The 22,434-nt window shown below is 39.8% G+C and overlaps 1 protein-coding gene across 6 annotated transcripts in view; it reads left to right on the top strand.

The window, feature by feature from the left end:
• LOC102224453 (uncharacterized protein KIAA1211-like) overlaps positions 1 to 22,434 on the top strand; it is a 54,363-nt gene that overhangs the window by 11,542 nt on the left and 20,387 nt on the right. For 4 of the 6 annotated variants that reach the window (XM_023328931.1, XM_023328930.1, XM_023328934.1 and 1 more), the window contains exons 2-4: positions 15,529 to 15,611; positions 18,651 to 18,825; positions 20,906 to 21,032. In XM_023328931.1, coding sequence (XP_023184699.1) covers positions 15,529 to 15,611; positions 18,651 to 18,825; positions 20,906 to 21,032 — 385 coding nt within the window. Of the gene's footprint in view, positions 1 to 671; positions 1,462 to 13,104; positions 13,155 to 15,528; positions 15,612 to 18,650; positions 18,826 to 20,905; positions 21,033 to 22,434 lie in introns of those variants that run through there. The other 2 variants (XM_023328933.1, XM_023328932.1) reach the window with 2 other exon arrangements.

The raw sequence follows: 22,434 nt of genomic DNA, 5'->3' as shown, positions 1-22,434 counted from the left end.
GTAACAACGTGATTGAGTTTAGCGCTTTAGCATTAGGTTCTGCTAAATACCATGTTGATCTAGCACTTTAGCAATAGCTAATGTTTATGATTAGTGCTTTAGGGTTAGCGCAGCTAAATTTTTAGCTAAAGACTTAAGATTACAGGCATGATGTATTGCTTTTTGAGATCTTTTAGCCTACTTCATGTTGTCAGGCAGCTTCTACTTTAATGATTTGGGTCAGGAAGTAATCCGGGTTGTGTTGAATTGCAATAGTAGTTTAACAAGAGAGGGCTGGGAGATTATATTTTCAAGTCGCTTTATCTGTGTCTTCTGTGAATATTTCTTTGAGCTAAACTTTTAATTTTGACAAAAAAAGAAGGCGATAAGCACAGTGGCGTGGCGTGGCGCAGTTGGTAGCACTGTTGCCTGGGTTCGATTCCCGGCCCGGGGTCTTTCTGCACAGAGTTTGCGTGTTCTCCCTGTGCATGCGTGGGTTCTCTCCAGGCACAGTCCAAAAACATGACTGTTAGGTTAATTGGTCTCTCTGTGTTTGTCCTTTTTGTCTCTGTGTTGCCCTGTGACAGACTAGCGACCTGTCCAGGATGAACCCCGCCTCTCGCCCGGAACGTTAGCTGGAGATGGACACCAACACCTCCCGACCCCACTAGGGACAAGGGTGTAAAGAAAATGAATGGATGGATGAAAGAAGACAAAAACAAGAAATCTGCAGAAAGAGCGAATCCTTTTTAAATGGCTTTCCTGAACTAAACTTCAATACATACAGACCATCTCTTCAAGCTGTTTCAGCCGTTGTGGTTCTCTGGCATCCAAAGAACCAGGAAGTTTGAGTTGACTAAACCCCTGTGCTTTTCCCAACAACTGTATCTTTACAAAGCAGCCACACAGAAAATATGAAACAATAAGGTGATAAGAGGGCAGTATCTTGTTCACACACGTCTCCTCCCGCCCTCACTCCTCCCTCTCTATCTTCCCTCCACCCCTCTGTGTGCAGCATTGCCAGTCGTGGTGGCTGGGAAGAGAGGACGGAGACATGCAACAGCCGCTCAGTCACATAGTCTATTGTTTTTGACCACTGCACTGAGGGAGAAGAAGGAATTTGCCGTGGATTTTCCTCCAACTTTCTGACTACAAGTTCTGTACAAAACATTTCTCTCACTGCTCTGCGGTCCAGACAGTTGGCAGAGTTTCATGGACACATTTCTACGGACAAGCCGTCTTGTGAGGGAGGAAGTTGAGAGGACAGTTCGCCTTGGATGACCAGCTGATCTTAAGGAGCAGCATCTCCTGAGCGGAAACGAGAGAGAGCTCATCTCGCCTTAGGGAAAGCGCCGGACTGGAGTATCCAACCGCAGACCAGGAGGAAGTAAACTCTCGAAAGACGAGGTGTTCTGATTTTGTGAGGATCGTTTTGGACGTTGCAACCATGGCGGGGATGTACGGATGCTTCAAGGGCAGGAAGTAAGTCTCAGATTAGAGTTTGTTCAACATCTTCCTACTGAACTGTTTACCCAACATCTGAACTGATTCATCCAGAAAGTTCTCATTCACATCTTTGTAACTCCAGACTCCGCTTCATGTTGGTCAATCCTCTTAATGTGCATTACAAAAAACAGACTAGTGCTGGTCTGTAATGGGAATCTTGATTTCAGCTGTAATTTATTTGAACTCCCTGTGACTGTGGCAGATACAATGGCTTGGTATTAAACTGCATGAGTCAGAGCTGATCTGAGGAACCAATTGAATGTGCCAGGATTTCATGGTTAGTCAGAGAGTTTCAGAAGCAAATAGCTTTTGTTGTGTTCTGCTGTCATCCGACAGTATAGGGTGAGTGTGGTTTCCTGTCAATTTCCTTGGCACAGAATCAAGTCCTGTTGCTCAACTAATGGGTTCTGCACTCAACGCCAATCAGACATTTTTTAGTTTTTAACCCTTTGGAGCTCATTTCTGCTCTCGCTGATGGAGAACCTCTGTGGGGTTGAGCGCTTTGACTAAATTTAGCGCTCCGGGCTTGGCAGTGCGCTTCAGCCACAGAGGGTTAGCATAATGACTGCCTTCTAGTTTTCAGCCTCCAGTGGAGGATCCTTTTTTGTAGCAAAGTTAGTAGATGTGGTGCCGGTGGCCGCAGATGTCCCCTTCCACCGTCTTTGTCTTCATTCCTGCCGGGACGCGGCAACAATGCGTGACTTTTCGTGGCTTGCGCAGCAGCGTCGGCTCGGACAAACATTTTTACATGTGTGGCACCCAGAAAGTGAAAACTGTGGCTCGGTGGCCGAGTTGCAGTCGAGAAAAGTTGCAGGTTTGGCAACCTTTGAAATTCCATCCCAAGTTGCTCTTGTGAGTGCGAACGGGTCAATACGTCCGTAGGGGAATGTAAGCATGTCACCATAGAGAATTAATCAATTAATCGCGTGATAAATTATACTGAGTTCAATCATTTAGATTCTGATGATGAATACTTTTTGAAGGACAATTTGGTTCACCGTGACATCACAATCAATTTTGTTTATGGTTTCGGTCATAAGTGGTTTTAATTTCCTTTTTATGATTCATTGTTTTTGGTTGTCGTGTTTTATTTTGGTTATTTTAATTATCTTCCCGTTGCAACGCAAAGTTTTCTTCTGAAAATTAAAGTTTATTGGTTTTTGAGATGGCGAACGTCCACTATTATGCCATTATTATTATTATTATAATTCTTGACAATGGTCTCAAGAACAATGATATTGTCATTTGTCGCGATAATTTCTGGGACAATTGATCGTCCAGCCAAATTTGTTATTGTGACAGGCGTAATGTGAAGCGTTTGAAGAGGTTTTATTCCAATGTTCTTAGTAACTCGTAACCTTCAGAATGCATTTAAATCAAACTTCTGCATTAGAAGAGACTGTATTCAATACTTGCCACAAATGTGCCTTTGGATTAAACAAATATTCAGCATCCAATTGTGAACAGAATTGGGTTTTTTTCTTTTCTAAAGGTTTTTTTGGCGGACTGTGTGGTTAAATGAAGTTTCTTTGTGAAGCACATTTCAGCAACAAGGCAGTTAAAAGTGTTTTACATGGTAAACACAGGAATATGCTGTTCTACGATGCACTAGCAGGACTCAGTTTAAGGTGTCAATCATCAAAAGCAAACATTACAGGCATCCAAGAATCTCTCCTTCTGCACCGATTCATAAAGGAAAGGGAACAATTATGTGTGTAGATAAGAGTGTTTTAGTTACAATCATCAATATATCAATAAATACCAATATATGTAAAAATACGATGAAAATGTGCAGTTTAGTTATACAAATCACTTCTTTACATGAATGTTGTCCTAAAGCAGCGCATTACACATGGGAATGTTTTTAAGTTATTTGTGTTAGAGGGATTATAATTGCTGTGACACAGTCAGAGTCATAGTTACCTAAAAAAGAAGTAATAAATAGTTCTTATCACCACTTTTATCGATATCGCAATAGTATTACAAAATATCGTGATAAAATCCTAAGTCCACATTGTCCACTCCTACAATCTGATCTTTATTTTGACAATAACCCCGATTAGCATTGCAGGTCAACATTTCTCTATATTCTACTTTTAAAGGGTCATGTTCATGAATATAATAATTTAACTTTCAGTAGTATCAGAGAACATCACTGTTGCTGTAATGATCATTTTGTTTCAGCAGCCGCTCTCACCTGCTGCATGAATAACAAACCGGGTAAGTCCCTGGAAAGAGCCACGCTGCTACAAATTTCCACAGCAGTATAGTGGTTCATATTGAATAATCATATTTGGAGAGAAAGCTTCCAGTAGCATATTTATGGATATGAATGCATAAATATTTGGTTTTCAGCATGCCTGGCATGAGGGAGTTCACCAGCTGATTAAAAACTGCAACTAAATTCCCGGAGAGGCGTTTAAGTCAGGCTCACCTGGTGCAGTTCGCCTAGTTACGAAATCTCTGTTTTTAATTTCTTAGTGCGTCTCCCCGTGCTTCTGCTCGAAGGGTCGTTATGCGAGTGGAGCAGAGGCCGGTCCGTACGGCAGATGAATGCGTTCTGTCCAGAGACACTGATGGAGGTGTTTTTGTCCGGAGTCCATGTAGGGCTTGTTGCTAAGAGCGAAGCTCGCTTCAGTCAGACGTTCCAGGGGAGGGAGGAACCGCCGGGCTTCACAGGACCCGGCTCTGAGCTGCTACCAAAACTCAGGAGTGGAATGTAAAATAAATAGTGAAAATATGAGCCTGATCGACTCTCCTGAACAGTTTATGAACCCCTTACCTGCCAGAAGGACCCGTTGACTTGCATGGACGTATTTTAAGGGCGTCAGTTAAAAGGGTTTTTAAAAAACCCCCAACATGAATCACGTTTTATTTGAAACGGGACAAAAACTATCAATGTGTAACAAATGTTGTTGGAGTAGCTCAGGAATGCTTTACAGCAACAGTGAAGTTAACCAAGGTTTTAAAAGCGACATTTTTTATCATAACATTCCTGCAGTTTGATTTCCTTTGAATGAGATGGCAGGGAGTTTGGCCAAACTGTTGCTGCGCACCACCAGTCAGCTGGTTGAAACAAGGCTAATGAACTATGCTACCCTATTTAATGCTTCAAAGTAACATTTTAGGGACTATGCTGGGAAATATTAGGCCCACTGTAGATGGGGGGGGAAGAGGAGTAGATTTCTGCCATAAAATTCAGAAATTTTGAGATAAATCTCAGAAATTTACAAGAAAAAACAAGAACATTTCTGAGTTTGAAAAGTCAAAAATTTGCTAGAAAACCCCCCGGACATTTTTAAATTAATCTAAAAGGGTATTCAAGAAAAAAAACATAAAGATTTATGCGTTTCAAAAGTATAAAATGTTCAACTTTTGTCCAGGCGTCACTGCTGTCTATCGAGCCAAAGTATAGATAATATTGACACAATAATAATGAAATATTAATAATTAAAACTGATCATATTCTGTGCGGTAACCACAATTAAGAAAAACTGTCTTTATTCTGTGTTTATGGTTATGTTTTTATACATATATGTTATAATAATAATATTACATATCTCACATATATTTATCTTTTTCTAGTTTTATATAAAAGCAATTGATTCATGTTATGCATTTGTGTTTTAGTATCAATACTGTAACTGTGACACAGCGAGATTCTAATACCAGTTAAGGCCTGCAATTTTGAACAGAATTGAGTGCAAATAATGTATTATAATAATAATATTGTGTTACTTTACAATGAGTGGTCTTGTTCCAGAGAGTCCTCTAAATTACAACCCATGTTTCTATTTTAGCAATTGAAAAAAACCCCAGTGCGTTCCCCGTCTTCATGTGGTTTGTTTCTACCAACATCCTTCACTTAGGAGCCGCTGAGGTTCGGACTGTTTAGTATTTTGGGGCAAAAGTTCAAACTCCAAGCTCGATTTTCCCTCTTCGTTTTACCCGACAGGCGAGACGGCCGTGTCGTTCTCAGAGTTCTGTGACCGCCATCATGTCACGCTCGAACAGAAATCATTTGAATTGTCCTCCTCTTCTTTCACTTTCTTTTACGACTTGGCGTAAAAGAGTAGATTTTCCTAAATTAACCTGAATTGAACTGTGATCGGCCCGACGGCTGTCGCTTTGCAGAACTGGTTTACCTAGTGTCGATGGATTACCAGGATCCAGAATGATGCAGTCGGGAATTCTGGCCTCAGAAGCTGAACACTTTATTCTTGCTTATGAGATTTATCTCAGTTGATGTTCAGAAACACGGTCTCTGCACACGTTAGCAACGACTCCAAGATCTGATTGTCTCTAAAATCTGACTTCTGCGCCTTATAGACTGATCAAAAAGAGTTTGATTCATTAATTACATAAAGATTGATACATTTCATATTTATTTCTGTCAATTTTGATTATTTTTAACTTTATGACGAATGAAAACCCAAAATTAATTTTATGGTGTGGCAATCCTCAGACATCAAAAGTTATCTTGTTAGGTTAGGCCTGACCAAAAAATCAATGAAAATGTGTATTGCTATAGGCACGTGATCAATATCAATAGATAATAATTTCACTGAACGTCAATTGAGAACCACAGGGCATTCTGGGTGACGTAGTCCGTGCCAGGCCCGTCACAATAACATATGTTTGCTGGGTGATAAATTGTCCCAGACGTTATTGCGATAAACGATGATCTTGCTGTTTTGAGACCATTTCCCAGAAATAATGCGTAATAATGCACAAATACATTCTCAAAGATCAATAACCTTTAAATTCTAGTAAATATTATATATAAACACTGAAACTGGAGCAAACAGAAGATGCACTGGAGTCAAAGTTGCATTCCTTTAGAAATTTTAGGACCGGACAATAAATTGAAAACAATATATATCGCGATAGACACGTGACAAATAGATGTTAATAGATAGCATTTCTCATAGAATATTTAGCTTTCAATTTGTAGAGCTTTCACTTGACTTTACAGAGAAATTGAGCCCTATAAGTCATTAATAATTTCATATTCCAAGGGTGTTGAGGAAATACCAAGGTCCTAAACAACATGTTCCTTGTTAGTAATGCACAGCCGGAGAAACAGTAGTTCGATAAAAACTGAACTTATGAAAAACGAGGCAGAAAAGACGAGGTGGAGATCCGGAGATATTGGCCTGGAGCTCTTCTCCTCCACATTCTTCATATAGTTTTTATGTCCTTCTACGGCCGTCTGGTTCAAATTGAGGATCAGAGACGGGTTTGGAAGAACTTCTGTAAAAGCTATAAGAGGAATAGCATTGAATGTTTTCATAGAAGACAATCAGAGATGTTTGGGAGAAAGTAACACATTCACCACCCAAAAAGGCAATGGAAATAAACTGGATTAAAGAGCAGTTATTGCTTTACTATCAGAGTACTACTGTGTCTGTAGCATTGGTGCTGTTTATTCAGCAGATAATTCTTTAATAGATAATGAAGTCATTTTTTTAATCTGTAAAATTGACAAATATCTCAGTGAATGCAGAACCTTTGATGGGTGTCTCATCTTTTCCAAATTGAGGTATTGCATAACTTCTGTTCTGAAGGAAGCAAAGAATGTCTTGATTGCAGTAAGTTTTCTTTTTAGTTTGAACGTCTTTTTTAGTTTATCATTCTGGAACATCTACAACAGGTGTCTGTAACTCCAGTCTTCTGGTTTCTTTAAACTTGTGGATGCCTCCCTGTTCCAACACACCTGGATTAAATGAATGAGTGAAGACATTTGTAAAGCTTAATGACATCCCAAGGAGTCAAAATCCGTCTGTTGATGAAGGGACGCACTCAAAAGTTGCAGGACTGGAGTTGCTGACCCCAGATCTACAAACAATAGTGCTATACTCCTTGACATGCTTAAACATCTCAGCCATCGTCTCTTACCCTAACTGTGGGCGTCACAGGCAATGACAACGCAGCCAACTGGCTAGATCATGCACATCGATGCAAACAGTAATATTAATATTGCATAGTGATATGACTCACTCTAGCATGACTACTACAATTCTAAGTACTGTTCAAAGATGAATCAACACTGACTACTTCCTGGGTGTGTCATAGTAAATATCCATACTCTGGAAGAGACTTGGCTACTAGGAGGTTATGAAACTCTTAATAGATTGATGCAGGCCAAGCCAGGTATTGGGCGAAATTGATTTGATTGGCAGCGGACAGCGTTCATTGACGAGACAGTAGTAGTTGGCGATTTGCAAATCGATAGTCCCATGGTCACACCTTGAGGTCCAGACCTTTCTATCAACTGTGGCGGAAGCGCGCATACAGCGTCAACTGGACAGCAAAGAACAAATGCGCCAAGAGATTTTGGATAAACTGGCCATCCAAGGGTACATGCGCAAAACGACATCATCCTGTGTAGGAGATGTCGACCACATCTCCTGCGCACTCATTGCCCGTCCACGTTCCTCTCAGGCAGCGAGGAACAGACTTTCCAATGGAGACACACCCAACTTGACTAGAACCGAACCAGACATTAACAGGCTAAAGTGAGACTCGACAATGGAGAAGGGGGTTTAGTGACTGAAAAGTGACAGAGTAGTGGAGACATCGTGATGACTAAAATTAAACTCAAACATTGAGTGATTGTTTTCCTACTGTCTCATTGACATTCATTCAGGCAATGAGTCAATGGTTAGATTCAGGTCTTAATAGATACCACATAAGATGATGATTGTTGTTGGGGGGGGTTGATGAAGATCGGAGGTAGCAGATTAGGGCTTGAGTTCTGGCAGAACTGAATCTGAACATGTTGAACACTGGTTTAGTAAAGCTACTGAAACATTCACATATTTAGGAAGCTTGGAGGTCTAAATGTTTCACTCAATCTGAAGGTCTGGTGGTGAGTGGATGTGGAGGCCGGGTGTTCCTGGGTGGATGGTGATTGGAGACAGCTGGTTCTGGAGCCGGTCAGGAGAAACGGCCTCACGGTCTCCTCTTGACACATTCAGGTCACTGGTGTTTACGGCCTGATATAAACAAGCAGTCACTAAGATGTTACAGTTAAGCCCAAGACGTTTCACTCTCTTTTCACAGATGTAGGTTAAAAGTAATCTTTTAATTTGATCAACATGTTTCTTCTGGCTGACGGTGCGTTCTGGAAGGGCCCAGAGTTCTGACTCTAATTTCTGGAGGTAGTTACACTTTTATCTCAATATTTTAATGGTTTTCCAATGTTCCAATTTGTATGTAACTCTTTTTGAATCAAGGATAAAGAAGATACAGTATGTACCATCATTGTTTCTATTTGAAACAGACCTAATCATAGCTGCGCTGTCGTGTTTTCCCCCAAGTGAGTCAAGTTTATTGGTTCTGCTGCCTTGACTAATAATATCTGCATCACATTTTTAAAAATTAAAGACGGTCAGCTTGTCTCAAACTCACCATGCTACTGGGAATAACTTCCTCTGCTCAGCTTTTCCTTCTGAGACTAGATTTGTGTCTCCTATTGAGAATAATAATAATAATAATATTCCTTATTTCCTTCCTGGATGGACAGCTAATCAAAAAACTCCCACTGTTTTCAGATTAGGTTTCAAAAATAGAGTCCACATGATGAAATGTGGCGATTTTTCTTTCCCGCTAACATTGCATGAAAAGAGTGAAAGTCGCTCCCGTCCAACGAGGAATGTACGGCAGACGGCAGCTTCTCCGTTCACCGACGCTGTCGGGTAATTCAGCACTAACGGCTCTCACGTGGCTCCGCTTTCCGAATGAACAGCCACACAACCGGAGGCTGTCTTCTGTCCACTGCTGACAGAAAACAGTCAGTGAGCTTCTATTAATATTATCTGAGATTTATCTGGTGCTTCATGGGGATTTTGCCCTTTTCTCCATTTAAAGACTTCTGCTGTATTCGGTTATAATTGTTCTTTATGCAACTTTCCATCTGCTGTCTGTTTTGGGGGGTTTTTTCCCGTGCTCTTTAATTATTCTAGTGATTTAAAGCAAGTTATACCAAGCATGTTTACTGTACTCCACTTCTTGAAAATATTACCTGCATTTAATTCAGGTAATTAATTGCAGGTTAATTTAATTTTCCTGCTGAATAACATTTTGACATACAGTGTCTTAAACAAAGTCTAAACTCTCACATTTTGGTATGTTAAAGCCATCCATTTTGGCAGACTGCTCATATTCTGCTGCCTATATTTAGTATTACAATGAACCCAAAGTAGAAAGACGATCAGTTAATCCAATTTTCTGTTTTTGAAGATTGAATTCGTGGAAAATCTGGATTTATTTTTGTTCTCTCACCACTACACTCCTGGTGTTTCCATATATTCACAGTGATGTTAGCCCACTCAAGAGCTACCATATTATTAGACAAGCGTGTTTTACAGCTTCCGTTTGTTTTGAATTCGTGTCAATTCGCAGAAGGATGGACTGAAATAAAATCCAGGTTTTTTTTAAAGATACTTTCTATCATTTGTAATTTCTTCTTTTTATGTAATTAAAGCTTTCTATTCAGGTTTAAATTTTAAAGCATCAAAAGAGAGGAAACAACAACAACAAACATAAAGTAAACAAGACACTTCAGTCTACGAAGTAATTCACACAGTTACAAGGTTGTAAGAGTGAAGACTGTCCCATTGCTCCATTACGACCTCATTTCTGCCGCTTAGTCTGTGTAACGTATTTTTAAGGACAAAGCGGCAAAGGGGTGTGGGTGGGATTATTTAAAATTTTTGGTAATTAAAAAGGAATTTAGACTTTCCTTAAAAGTCTCTGATATTTAAGAAAATCTGATACTGGTGTACTAGTGCTTCACGTCATAAGAACACCAGTAAGTTCTGTTTTGTGTTGGTCCATTGCATAAAAATCAGTAAGGTTTGTTGAAGTTCAACATTGACAAGATGTAAACAAATGCATACATTAATTAAAGGAATGACTGGTTCAACTGGCAGGTTAATCCACTTATAACATGGTAAAATGTATTGTTAGTGAAATCACCTGCCAGTGAACCTCAATATTAAAGAATTATTGATTTAAAACAAGCTCCTATGTCTTGCACAAAATGTACTTATAAGAAGTTTTGTCTTATTTCAAGTGTGCTAAGATATTTCCAGTAGAAACTAGAAAATACTTGGTAAGATTTTGTGTTTTTGCAGCGTAAACAGAAACGGTGTGGCTGTAAGCAGGTTTATTCTCCTTTCTTAGAGAGTTGCTTTTTATAATTGGAGATCAGAACCCTCAATCAGGCATCACGTCAGGTTCTTGCATATCTCTGGTGATTGTAGCAGACAGTCGGCACCGGAAAGCCGCGCTGCCGAGGGTTTAGTAACACTAGCTCCATTGAAGGATTAAGACTCGACAAGACTGGATTTGCTTTACGTCATAAGTACAGAAATCCTGTGGGCAAAGTCGAGCTAAAGTCAACGGGGACAGCAAAGTTCACAGTTCACTTCTAAATCCATTCCTCATTTTCTGTCATAAACCTCGATTTCAACGTTTCTTTGCATGCCGTTGGTCCATTTTTGGACCATTTTGTGTCTCCCTTGGATAGACGATCCATAAGACCGTGAATCGCAAAAGCCTCTTTTGATTCCTCGTTTTTGCACAGATTTCAACTTACAGGCGTATAAAGACATGTTTACAATGTGGAGTGTGCAGGTGTTAATGAGGTTTTTACAACCCGCTAATAAAAGAACCCCCCACCCACCCACTACTGCTCCGAATACCTCAGTGTGTTAATCCATGCTTACGTAATGTGACGCACGCACACACACACACACACAGGCAGTCTCCCATATGCACATCCTCATGGATCTCCAAATAAAGCTAATGATGCACTTGGGAGGGTTCGCGCTGAGTGCAAACTACTGCTACTGAAGGATTAGGATCTGAAACAAAACCAAGTTCATAAAAAGCTGCCAGGAAACAGTCGTGGAGAAACGTAAGCTGGGGGGAAAAAAAGAAAAGAAAAGCGTGTGATATTAGAGATGATATAGAAGTAAACACTGTTTACAACAGAACAAATGTTTCTGCTCCCATAAGGCAGGTGATGCGGCTTGGCCGTGGAGTTTGGATTCGTTGGTAAACGGGTGAAATGAGGGCGTGTTGAGAGTCAGCGGCGCCTCCCAGGTCCGTTACACCCTTTTTTATGTGTCTGCCTGTGAAAGGCTGTTATTGCATATGCTGGGTTTAAAATTGGTCACAACGGTAGATATTTTCATTCGTTTCATTAGCTTTAAGGTGCATAACATGTATAGCATGCATGACATGCATAACAAGTGCATAACATAAAAAATTGAGTTAACGGAGTTACGGCGGCAGCGCGGCTATGGATGACATGTAAAAGAATTGTCTTTTTGCCCTCCAGCGTTGTCCGCATGCGCGAAATTTCCTTATGTAAACAATAACATGCAGGGGGTCTACATTTGTAAATATGATTATGATTAAGTCAGTGCCTCACCAGCTATGAACCTCAGCGCACGTCACTGCTGCATACACATCAGAAAGCACCCAGGACCTTTAGCCAACATCTTCATGCTATTTCCTGCTTTTGCGGTGGAGTTGATTGATACATTTTGCACCCACATTTGTGTCTGTGTGTGTGTCATACCTGTCTCCTTCCTGATGGGTAACATCACTGGACATTCTTATGGTGTTTATGCTGGCTTATAATGGACTAAACAGATGAGGATGGCACGTCAGGCATCTGGAGATTGTATCCAAGTATGGACTGGACCACAATTTTCTTCCCATCGGTGTTTGTCAAAGTGTCTCTTTCCATGCGGTTTGGGTTTACCGTGTTCTCTAATATTACTTTATCAGGCTCTGTGTCAACGGAAAACAATCTACAAAATACCTTGGAACATGCTAGCATATTAGCTAGCAGATTTAGCTTCTCAACAGAACAGAAAATTTGCACATAAGAACAAAACTGACAGCAAAGACGATCAGATTTTTGTCATAAGCCGAGATGGAATCAAAAACATTTATAGCCTTAGAAATCTTATGGTTGAGGTGAAAAATAATGTTACAATATCAAAGTAGCAGTCCAGCTAGCTATTACAGGAACTAAGAAAAGTAGCTCTGTAAAACTAATACTTTAATTTTTTGGTAGGTTTTTTATATTTGATATAACTATTTGAATTAATCAAAAAGGTCAGGTTAGATTTGGTTTTTATGCACATTTGTTATTGGTCAAGTTAGACCCAGTTTTCAGTTTGCTGCGTTAGTAAACCCTGCACTAATACAATGAAGAAAAAAAAAATTACTTTTCATATATAAGAAAGAAGTTAAGGAGATTTCAGTGAGCTTCTCTTAGCTTGTAAGTTTCACTGCTGGCCTCTGTTAGCAGATCTGTGTTTACTGTAAGTCTGTTTTTCATTTAGCCTCTCTGTCCAAATATTCTTCTGTTTATCTAACAAACTCTTCTGTCCTTTCACACTGCTTTCCCACAACCCCTCTCTCTGACCCCGGTCGCTCTCTCTGTCTTGTGTTTGTCTCATTCCTCCCCCCCCCCTCTCACTCTTTATTAACAAATTTTTCAAATCTGAATCTTTTTTTCCCCCCAAACGTTTCAAATCCATCGTTCTTTCTTTCTGTGTTTCTGTTCTCCCTCCTTCTTGTGTGTCCTCTCAGATGAAACGGAGGATGTCACCATTGGGAGCCAGCTTTGGAAGCGGGCCCAGGTCAGTCACTTTGACCCCTGACCCCTAATCTTAAATTTAACCCTCATCACCTCATCCGTGAGCGAAGAAATTTCCCACACATTTCTCATTTGGACCAATGAAAGTAAAGTTTTCCCTTTACTTTCATCTAACATGAATATGCTCAGTTCATAAAATAATATGCTAAATGAAATAAAACACGTATAGGTTAAGGATATGGATCAGATTTTTAAAATACGTTTTCCATTGATTATATACAGCCAGTGTCTTATCTATTGACTTTATACAAGTTCCCACATTAGAGGCACAAACTATAACATCCCATATGATGCAAAATAGAACATGTGAAACGTGTTGTCCTGGATTATTTTTCTGAATCACTGCAGCATTGCTGGAAATATATGAAATGTGTCTTCGAGAATTGGTGCTAAACCTACCACACAGTTGGTACGAGTGCAGTTTAGATGCAACGTGCACCGTTTTAAAAGCCTTTAATGCTTGATCACAAATTTCTGCCTTCATTTGGCAAAATCTAAAATGAAAAAAAGATTTATTTTTACGTTCGAATGACAATGACTATAAAAGGGAGAAACTGTCTGCGGACGTTCGGATCAAGGCTTGCGTTGTGGCTGAACTGTTGAGTGTTAACCTCCATAATCTAATTTCCTCTCGTTTCTTATCTTTGCTCCTCATCCTTTCATATCACAGAGAACATGTGGCGGGAATGTCCGTGCTTGTTTCTGTTCGTGGCTCTGTATCTGCTTCCTTGAGACGTTGTTGTGTGTTGTTGTTATGCCTGTGTGAGCTCACAGTGTGTCCCTGTGGCATCAGACAGGAAATGATCAACCCAGTGCAGCGCAGCTCACAGCAGCAGCAACAACGGTATTCGGGATTATTTGATTCAGGTTCATGCCAATGCTGCGACATGAGAATGATACCATTAAAGCCACCGGAATTCAAAAATAATTTCACTTTACTTTGTTGGTTTTGTTGTTTGTGAGTGCCGAGGTAAACGTAGAGATCGATGATGAATCTCCTGACTTTAAGATGCCGATTGTGTAGCCGATGCGACTGTCTAATGGTAACACTGATGAAACACCCCCGCTGCCCCTGGCATCTCAGCTAGCCCGCTGGAATGTTCCTCCTGTTTCTATAACACACATCTTACAGTAAACACAGCTGACAAGAAGATTTCCAGAGAGACTCCGGTCCAGCGAAAAACACCAAGAACCAAACATTGTCCCGTTTAAAAGGACTGCACGCTCATTCTTGTACTTTACTTTGATTTTAGCACAGTAAAAGTTGATTACATTTATGAAGGTCTGCCTGGATTACTGGTATCGAAGCATGTTAAGATTTTAAAAATGTACAACTTCAAAATCACTAGAACATGTTATCATAGCGTTCCCTACGAAGTCCTTTTACAAGGACAAAGTGCCGGAATGAACCGTTTTCTTTCACTTTATTGGGCATAAAATAAACTAGCACCAACACTAAAAAATCCAAGCTTATTAATTTGTCGTACCCGACTGTGTAAGCATAAATGTACATGTTGTAAAGTAAAAAAAAAACATAATTTTTTGGACCTAACTGTATTGAGTATAACGTCACCAGTATAATGAAACATTAGCTTCTTCCGTGACGCTAATGTAGCTAATGAATTAGCTTCCTGCCAAAACTGTACAGGAAGTGCTGTACAGTGCAGTCAGCACTTGATTGGAAACTTGAATGTGACTCATTTGAACTTTAATGTTAAAAAACACCCGTAATTCAGTTAAAAACGTTTTTAAAAAACTCACTTTTCAACTCTCCTGACATTAGCTTATCCACTTTCTTTAGCATCCCGAGGTCCGCGCTCTGTGCGGAGTGCACTAACCAGGTGCATCTAAACAAAGCCATCTCCTGGCCGAGTTTGAGTTTGTGTTGGAGGTTGCTGCGCATCGGCTGTTTGGGGCGACGTAAACATTTTAGCGCGGAGACGCAGACCTCTGGAAGCGGAGCTGAGATTCCTCTGTCGGGATGTTTGGGTCGTGGAGACGAATCGGACGGGAGATCGGGTCGGATCTGGTATTAAACATCAGTGGAACTTGAAACGTTCACTTACTTTTTTTTATTTATTTATTTATTTATTTTATCATTTTAAACTTTGCTGCCTGAAAAAGGAACACAATATTACAGTGTGAAGGACTGAGTATTTATTTCAGCTAAGAGGCCCTTCAGCTCTGCTGCTGCTGCTGCTGAACAAACTACAACGGCTTTAATTTTATGGCTGCATCATCTTTCAGCTAATGCATCCCATGTTTCCCTGCCTTACCGCTCTCTCCTTTCATAAAGGGACTTAATGTAATTGTATTATAAGGTGATGCTCATCATTTCTGCCCCTGTGTCTCCTCAGCAGTGACAGTGCTGCCATGGCATCAGGATCTCCAGACGTGCCCACCAATCAGGAGCCTGCTGAGGTCCAGGAGGATTGCTCGGGTACGTACAACTGAGAGTCTGTTTGACGTTTTAGTTTATATTTAATAGAGCCTACAAATATGCAGAGGACTATGATTTAACTTTTAACTTTACTTTTTTTCCAACGTGAATTGAGGGTTTTCTAGGACAGCTACTTTGAAACCGAATCTGAGTGTGCAGTGAGACTGATGTGAGCGCATATATAAATCTAAGCAAACAAATTAGTCATTTAAAGCGCTCAACTCTGATAAACTCTGGCTCTCCTGCTCCTTATGTATGGAAAGCCAGGAGGGCCAAAAACATTTGACGTCTCTCACGTGCAAAGTACTATTTTATGTGCAAACAACTGTATTCACAACTAAATGCCAATCATAGACTTGTTTTTTTATCTGATCTGAGTATTTGTTGGATGAAAAAGAAGCAATAAACTAAACAATATAATGATGTGGTCTTAAAGTTTTATCACTGTATTTTGTGTTATTATTGTGATAATTATAAAAGTGACAATAAGAGCCATTAAATTGTTTTTAGGCAATTGTGCGTCACATCAATTTTAGCCCCACAAAAACAAATAATGCTGTTGAAAAAACATTTCCGTTTCTGTTACGCTTCTTTAGGACACGGGTCACATAAAGAAGTGTGACTGGTTTCATCCTTCCTTTCAAATGTATTGGTTTTTATTTTTGTTGAACAAACAGTGGAGGAAATAGTAAAACTATCAAACTCAACAACATGGGCAGTTCTGGGAGGTTTTAAACGTTAAACATCATTTTATCGTGACGACGATAAATCAAAATTCATGGCACAATAAGATATTTATCACGATAAATGCCCACCCCTACTCCCAGCAAATAAAAATACGGCAACACATATGAGAAATTACAAAAGAAATCGCTAAGATTATAGACAAACAAGTTTTAATATTCAACTTTGTAGCCTAGTAATATGTTGCTAAGCTTGCAAATATGTTTATTTCTTGCTTTTCAGGAAGTATTTCAACATTTCTTGAGCTACTCTGTAACATGTGAAGATACTTGATTTTTAGAGATGGACCCAGTCACAGTAGCTCAACCCTTTATTTGTCAACTCATCCCACAAACTTTTAAAGCTGTTCACTTTACCCGTGTTTTGATTTAAAAACGAATAAACTTAGGCAAATTCATACTTTGTTGTTGTTCTTGTTCTTCCATGTCTCTACCAACTGTAGGCCAGTGGAGATGTTGGAACCACAAATTTAGCCATACGTGTGATTTTTTTTTTTTAATTTTATTTTTAACTTGTCGTGACCACAGTTGTTACCAGAAAGGATAAGCGATTTGTCACGGAGTACAACGAAACAAAGTGCACACGGTAGCTCCTCTCTCCTCCGTCAGTCCGCTGCGTGCTTTTTCCCCTCAAAGGTCACCACCTTCTCACTGAGTCAGAGTAGATCAGCTCCTTCGTTTCTGACCTTAGCGTCCATTGAATTCTCCGTGCTGCTATTCTGAGGCCTTCTATTGTTGTTTTAGAAGCTGAATGTTGGCAAATCAAGGTTTACCCAGCTTTACAGCAGCAGAGCTGCAGTGACCTTACACCAGCTTGGTGGCCTTTTTCCTGGTTTAATGATACATTATGTGGAGAATGGCTCAGTAAATGACAAGGTTGGGTGGTGCTTCCCCCCTGATATTTATTGCTGGCATGCAGAAAGGCTTCTTGTGCTTCACATATTAATAAAACATATAACGTAACACTTGATTTAGATTTTTTTTTAAATTTTTTTATCCGTTTGGATAGGAAATGATTATTTAGTTCCGAAAGCGCTATTGCAGCTCAGAATTTGTTCGTGGAAGGTTTCAAAAAGGAAAAATACATGTAGCGCAATGCCAAATGTTCCTGGATAAAGTGAGAAATGTTCACGTTTAAAATTCCATATTTGTGATTTAGCTCGGATCAGAAACGGGGCAAAAATGATGGGGCTTGTATAAAAAGAATATTACTTTTTGAAGTCGAAGGGTGGGCATTTATCGTATCGTTTATCATTATCGCAATAAATTTCTTATCAGAAGAATTTTGATTCATCGATCAATTCCAGTTAATGATGTTTTAAATCCCTCAAAACTGTCTATATTGTCGGAATTATTGTCTTACTATTTTCTACACCTTTTATTATCCATTTTGTAATTATTTACAATATAAATTCAATGTAATATACATGCTAAATACATTTGAAAATGTTTGCGTTTACTTTTGAGACACAAATCACGGTACGACTGGTGTTCTAAAGAATAATATTACAAATGGGAAAGTACTTGTGTTTGTGTAGCTATAATTACTGTGTCATGCAATTATGACACAGCCAAGAAAACGTTATATAAAAATGAAGTTATAAATAGTTCTTATAGTCACTTTTATCATTTTACCACAAAATATCGTGACTAAAACTTTGTCCGTATCGCCCAAACCTGGTCCAAGCCAAAAGAGTTTTCAGAACGGTCTTAACTTTTTAGTTATTTTTTGGCGTTCACAACTAAAATCTACAACTTCTGTCACTAAAGCTTGGCGACAAATCAGAGTGGAAGAAACGACGTGGTCCGACGTTTGGTATTTACCTCATTTTAGGAGCAGATGAAGGTCAGGTGATTGTTTTTCCCACCCTGTTCTTGAAAATTAAGGTTTTTTTTATACAATTAGGCACTACTTTCTGTTTGTTTGTCACATAAAATCCCAATAAAATCCACTGACTTTTGTAGTTGTAACCATGACAAAATGAACAGAACAAACAGTTTGTCATTAAATGGAAGCAGTTTATGTCCGCTGATGATTCCACAGCATCGCTATAAGAAGCATTAGTGTGTGTGATGGTCTGCAAGTACTAAAATGTGTGTGTGTGGGCGAGTGTGTGTTTTTGTGTTGGTGTGTGGTTCCTCCTGAACTTCTACCTGCAGCTTTCCACGGTCTGTAGTGATCTAGATGCTCTAGCGTCTGCAAGGCGTTCCTCTGTAACACACCATCATACGTCACTGTGCCATCTTTTTACAGTTAGTTGGAATAAACGACTTTTACTCTTCTTTTTCTTTTCAGGAAAGAAACAATCAAAGTTCCAGACGTTCAAGAAATTGTTTGCTCGGAAGAAAAGGAAAGAGCCGCAGAGCGCGGGAGCGGAGGAGGGCCTGAAGGGGAGCCAGTCGAGTGACAACGTCAGCAAATCGTCAGAGAACAACACGCTGACCCCATCCGAGAAGGAGAAGGGTTCTGGGTACGATCACACACATTTAAACACCGATACAGTTCTACTCACTTACTTTTAGGAACCACAGGGCCACAGGAAATATATTTGTACCCCCCCACCTAACCCTAACCCACACACTTCAATGTTTGAGATCATGGAATCAACATTGGGTTATGTGTACATACAAATCAAGTCATTTATTAGGGAAAAAGCTGTCCAATTCAACCTGGCTGGGTCTGATTTAAAGGAGTTGCCCCCCCCCTCTAAACTCATGGCGGCAACAACCGTCATCAGTTATTTGTGATAATTGGTAGGAAGTTGTTCTGCTCCATTATCCACATTAGCTTAAAGTTACAAACTGTTGACCAGAGACTCTCCTTCAGGTTTCTCTGATAGAGAGCACAATTTATGGTTTCATCAAATGTCCCGAAGCGGCATAACAGCCCCAGAGCATCACTCTACCACCACCATGTTGGACTGTGGGATCTAGCAGGGCAAATACTTTCTATTACCTTGTCATTTTTTAAACGTCCAGTCCCAAGAATGTTTTCTGTATCAGAGGTGCTTTTGGTAAATGTGACTTTTGTCTTCTTTTAAGTCCTCTAGACGTTGTTCTGGTGTATTTTATGGTCTTGTGGATCAGTTTCTGAAGAACTCCTGTGGGTTTGGTAGGTTTAGCCACTGCTGGAAAAGTTCACCACTCTCCCATGTTCCCTCTGTCTGTGGAGACTTAGAAATGGCTTTGTAACACTTTGCAGACCGATAGATATCACTAGCTGCATTGACCATATAATTCCGCAATTTGACGTTTTGACAATACATTTGCTCAGAGGAAACGCAGCCATTTTGAAAAAACCTCCTGTTTTTTTTATATAAAGCTTCGGCATTAGCATGAGGGTTTTTTTTGTTTTTTGGGAAATTGGAAAATTGGTTTATTTTGCAAAACTGCAATGGAAACACTTTATTTCGCATCATACGAGTCACGTGATCAACAACCGGACGTTGCCGCTGGCGCAAACTACGAAGCAGGGGACAGGAAGTAGTTGGAGGATCATGGGACCAGATTCTTTATTGCATGATCAAACTTATTCATGTGGGATTTTAATCGTGTTTCTTATGTAATGGCAACACATACTGTATAATTATGAAACTTTGTGTTGCTGACATAACAGAATATTGACAGTTTTGCACGCACCTAGTGACTTTGTTTCCATTTTGTTCTTGAGTTAGTTTAGGCTTTGCCTACTTCATGTTGCCAAAAGAGTACTATTTCTTTTTTTTTTGTGTGACTTTTGAGTGACTTTTTTTTTTTTTTTTACATTTCAGTCTAGAAGTCTGGACTATTGAAACCGAACCAAAAAAATGTGGTGAAAACAGTTAAGTCCTAATTTTTCAAGCGAGGCAGCAGTATTTTCATAGGAGCAAACTGATTCGGATTGCTTTTCCACAACCAAGTGTGATTAAAAAAATAAATAAAAAAATCAAGGCAAAGAGATCATTTTATTGGTTTCTGTTAATTAAAAAGGAAACTCACTGCTACAGTTGAGGTCTCGGATATTTACTACTAAATCATTGTCAGTGTACCCTTGCGCCTGTTGTCTAAAAAAAAAAACATTTCAAAAGTTCCAATCAGTTTGAACCAATATTGTTGATTTCCCTGTAGATGACTGAAAATCCAAAATGGTTTCTTACTGTTGTGTTTCTGCCCCACAGAGTTCTGCTGCCTGATTAGATTTATTTATTTCTTTTTTTTAAATTCCATGTGTAGAGTTGATTTAGGAGAGACTGTATTTTGAGGTTCATCTCCTCGGCGGAGGCTCGGCGCTTCCTGTTTTTGTCCACCAGGAGTGGAGCGTCTCTTCCTGACGACAGGTTCAGGATTTCTCTGTTTTCACAAGCCGTGCCCACTTCCTGCCTCCGCTGGCCTTTTGTCTGTGTCGCAGGATGTGTCTTGTTAAAAAGAAAAAAATTATTTCCAATGGTCATCGTAAGAAGTAACAGAAAATCGTATTGTTATAATAGTGTTCACAGCTTTTATTTTGTTATTATCAACATTTGGGGGGAAAAAAATCTTTTTTTTTTCTCTTCCTATCCGTTGTTCCTGAAGGTCTAGGATCAGTCTGGGCAACAAGGCCTTGTCACATGACTCTGTTTTCGTCTCCGACTCATCAGAAGCTAACGAGGGCCTCGGGGCGTCTCAGGACAGCATTCACGGGAAAGTTAAATCCCTACAGGTAAATATCAACCGCTGAGTTTTACCCTTTGACCCCAGAAGCTAAAAACTGAATCAAGAGCCAGTTCATGTGGCGTGGTAAGATAAGGTGCAGTGTCCTGCAAATGTCTTCATTCTTTGTTTTTTTCACCATTTTTTTCCAGAGGAATTTAATGTCAAAGACGAACTTGAAGTAGTGTATAATTATAAAGTGAGGTCTGAAAAGTGTGGTGGGCATTTATATTCAGCCCTCTTGTGTTGTGATTACAGCTCCAATTCCATAAGGTTGAACTTTTGCCACATGTTTACAACTTGATCATTCTCGCTCATGAACATGTTTTGTCCAAAGAGCCGTTTTATACCTCAGTACAGTAAAATAAAATTTGCTTAAAGGGCAGTATTATGTGAAGTTTACATTTGAGCCTTACATCATGTTATAATGCTTTTCCCTCATCAAAACATACCTGAAGTGTCGCCTTGATTCTTTTATGCATGTTTGAGGAATCTTTTCATCTCCATGGCAACCACCGAGCTGTGCAAAACACCTTGATGCTCCGCCTTCGACAACGAAGCTTCCGAGAACAACCTTACCCACTCAGCTCCTTCAGACTAGCCGGCTGCAATTAGTAAACACCTGGTGGAACCATGCATCAGCTGAGCTCATTGTAGGAGCCACTTCTCAGTCAAACGCTGGTAAAAACGTTGTGAAAGGGTTAATAGAGGAATAATGCTATGATGACTTCCTGAAGGCGGAGTTTCAGAAAGAGCAGGAGCTTCTTAAAGAGACAGAGGCCCAATTTCAAGGCGTTAAATTACAAAGTCAAATTTCTTTAAAGTCATATGCAACAACTTTATAACAAACGAAAGTGACGTAGTTACTTGATTGTGGTATAAAATGGCACTATGGTTGTAAAAAAAAAAAAATACTGTCCCTTTAATGTCACATGACCTTTGCTCCTTTTGATTTCCAGCCAGTTGTTATAGCAGAGGACAGAGTGTAAGAGACGGGAATAAATCATCAGAAATGACTCTAAACTTCAGTGAATTACTAGAATTTAGGTGTTTATGGCAGAAAAGGTAATCAAAGAAAAAGTAACTGGATGACAAAGAGGAAGAGGAGGAGGAGGAGGAACTGAGATGAAGCACATATCAGTCTGTCACAACAGCGGTCTAAAAGGGGAAGAGGTGACCTCCAGTGCAACCGCTTTACTCAGCTACGGACAGCAGGAATTAAGCTGCTCCTTAAGGGGATTTGCTAAAGAGGAAAACTTTCCCTGCAGTCGAAATAAAGAGGAAGTGTTTGGGGCCTATTTACGGACCAAAAAAAAAGAAAGAAAAAAAGCCAGATGATGCAGCTGGAGCTTCAGATATGAAGCTGCTCCAAAGGGTTAGTCGCAGCGATACGTCTGGCAGATGGGAGCTCA

This window comes from Xiphophorus maculatus, chromosome 23, assembly GCF_002775205.1.
Source record: "Xiphophorus maculatus strain JP 163 A chromosome 23, X_maculatus-5.0-male, whole genome shotgun sequence".
Classification (NCBI taxonomy): Eukaryota; Metazoa; Chordata; class Actinopteri; order Cyprinodontiformes; family Poeciliidae; genus Xiphophorus; species Xiphophorus maculatus.
Note: the sequence above shows the minus strand (reverse complement) of the source record. Positions and strands in the feature narration are given on the sequence as shown.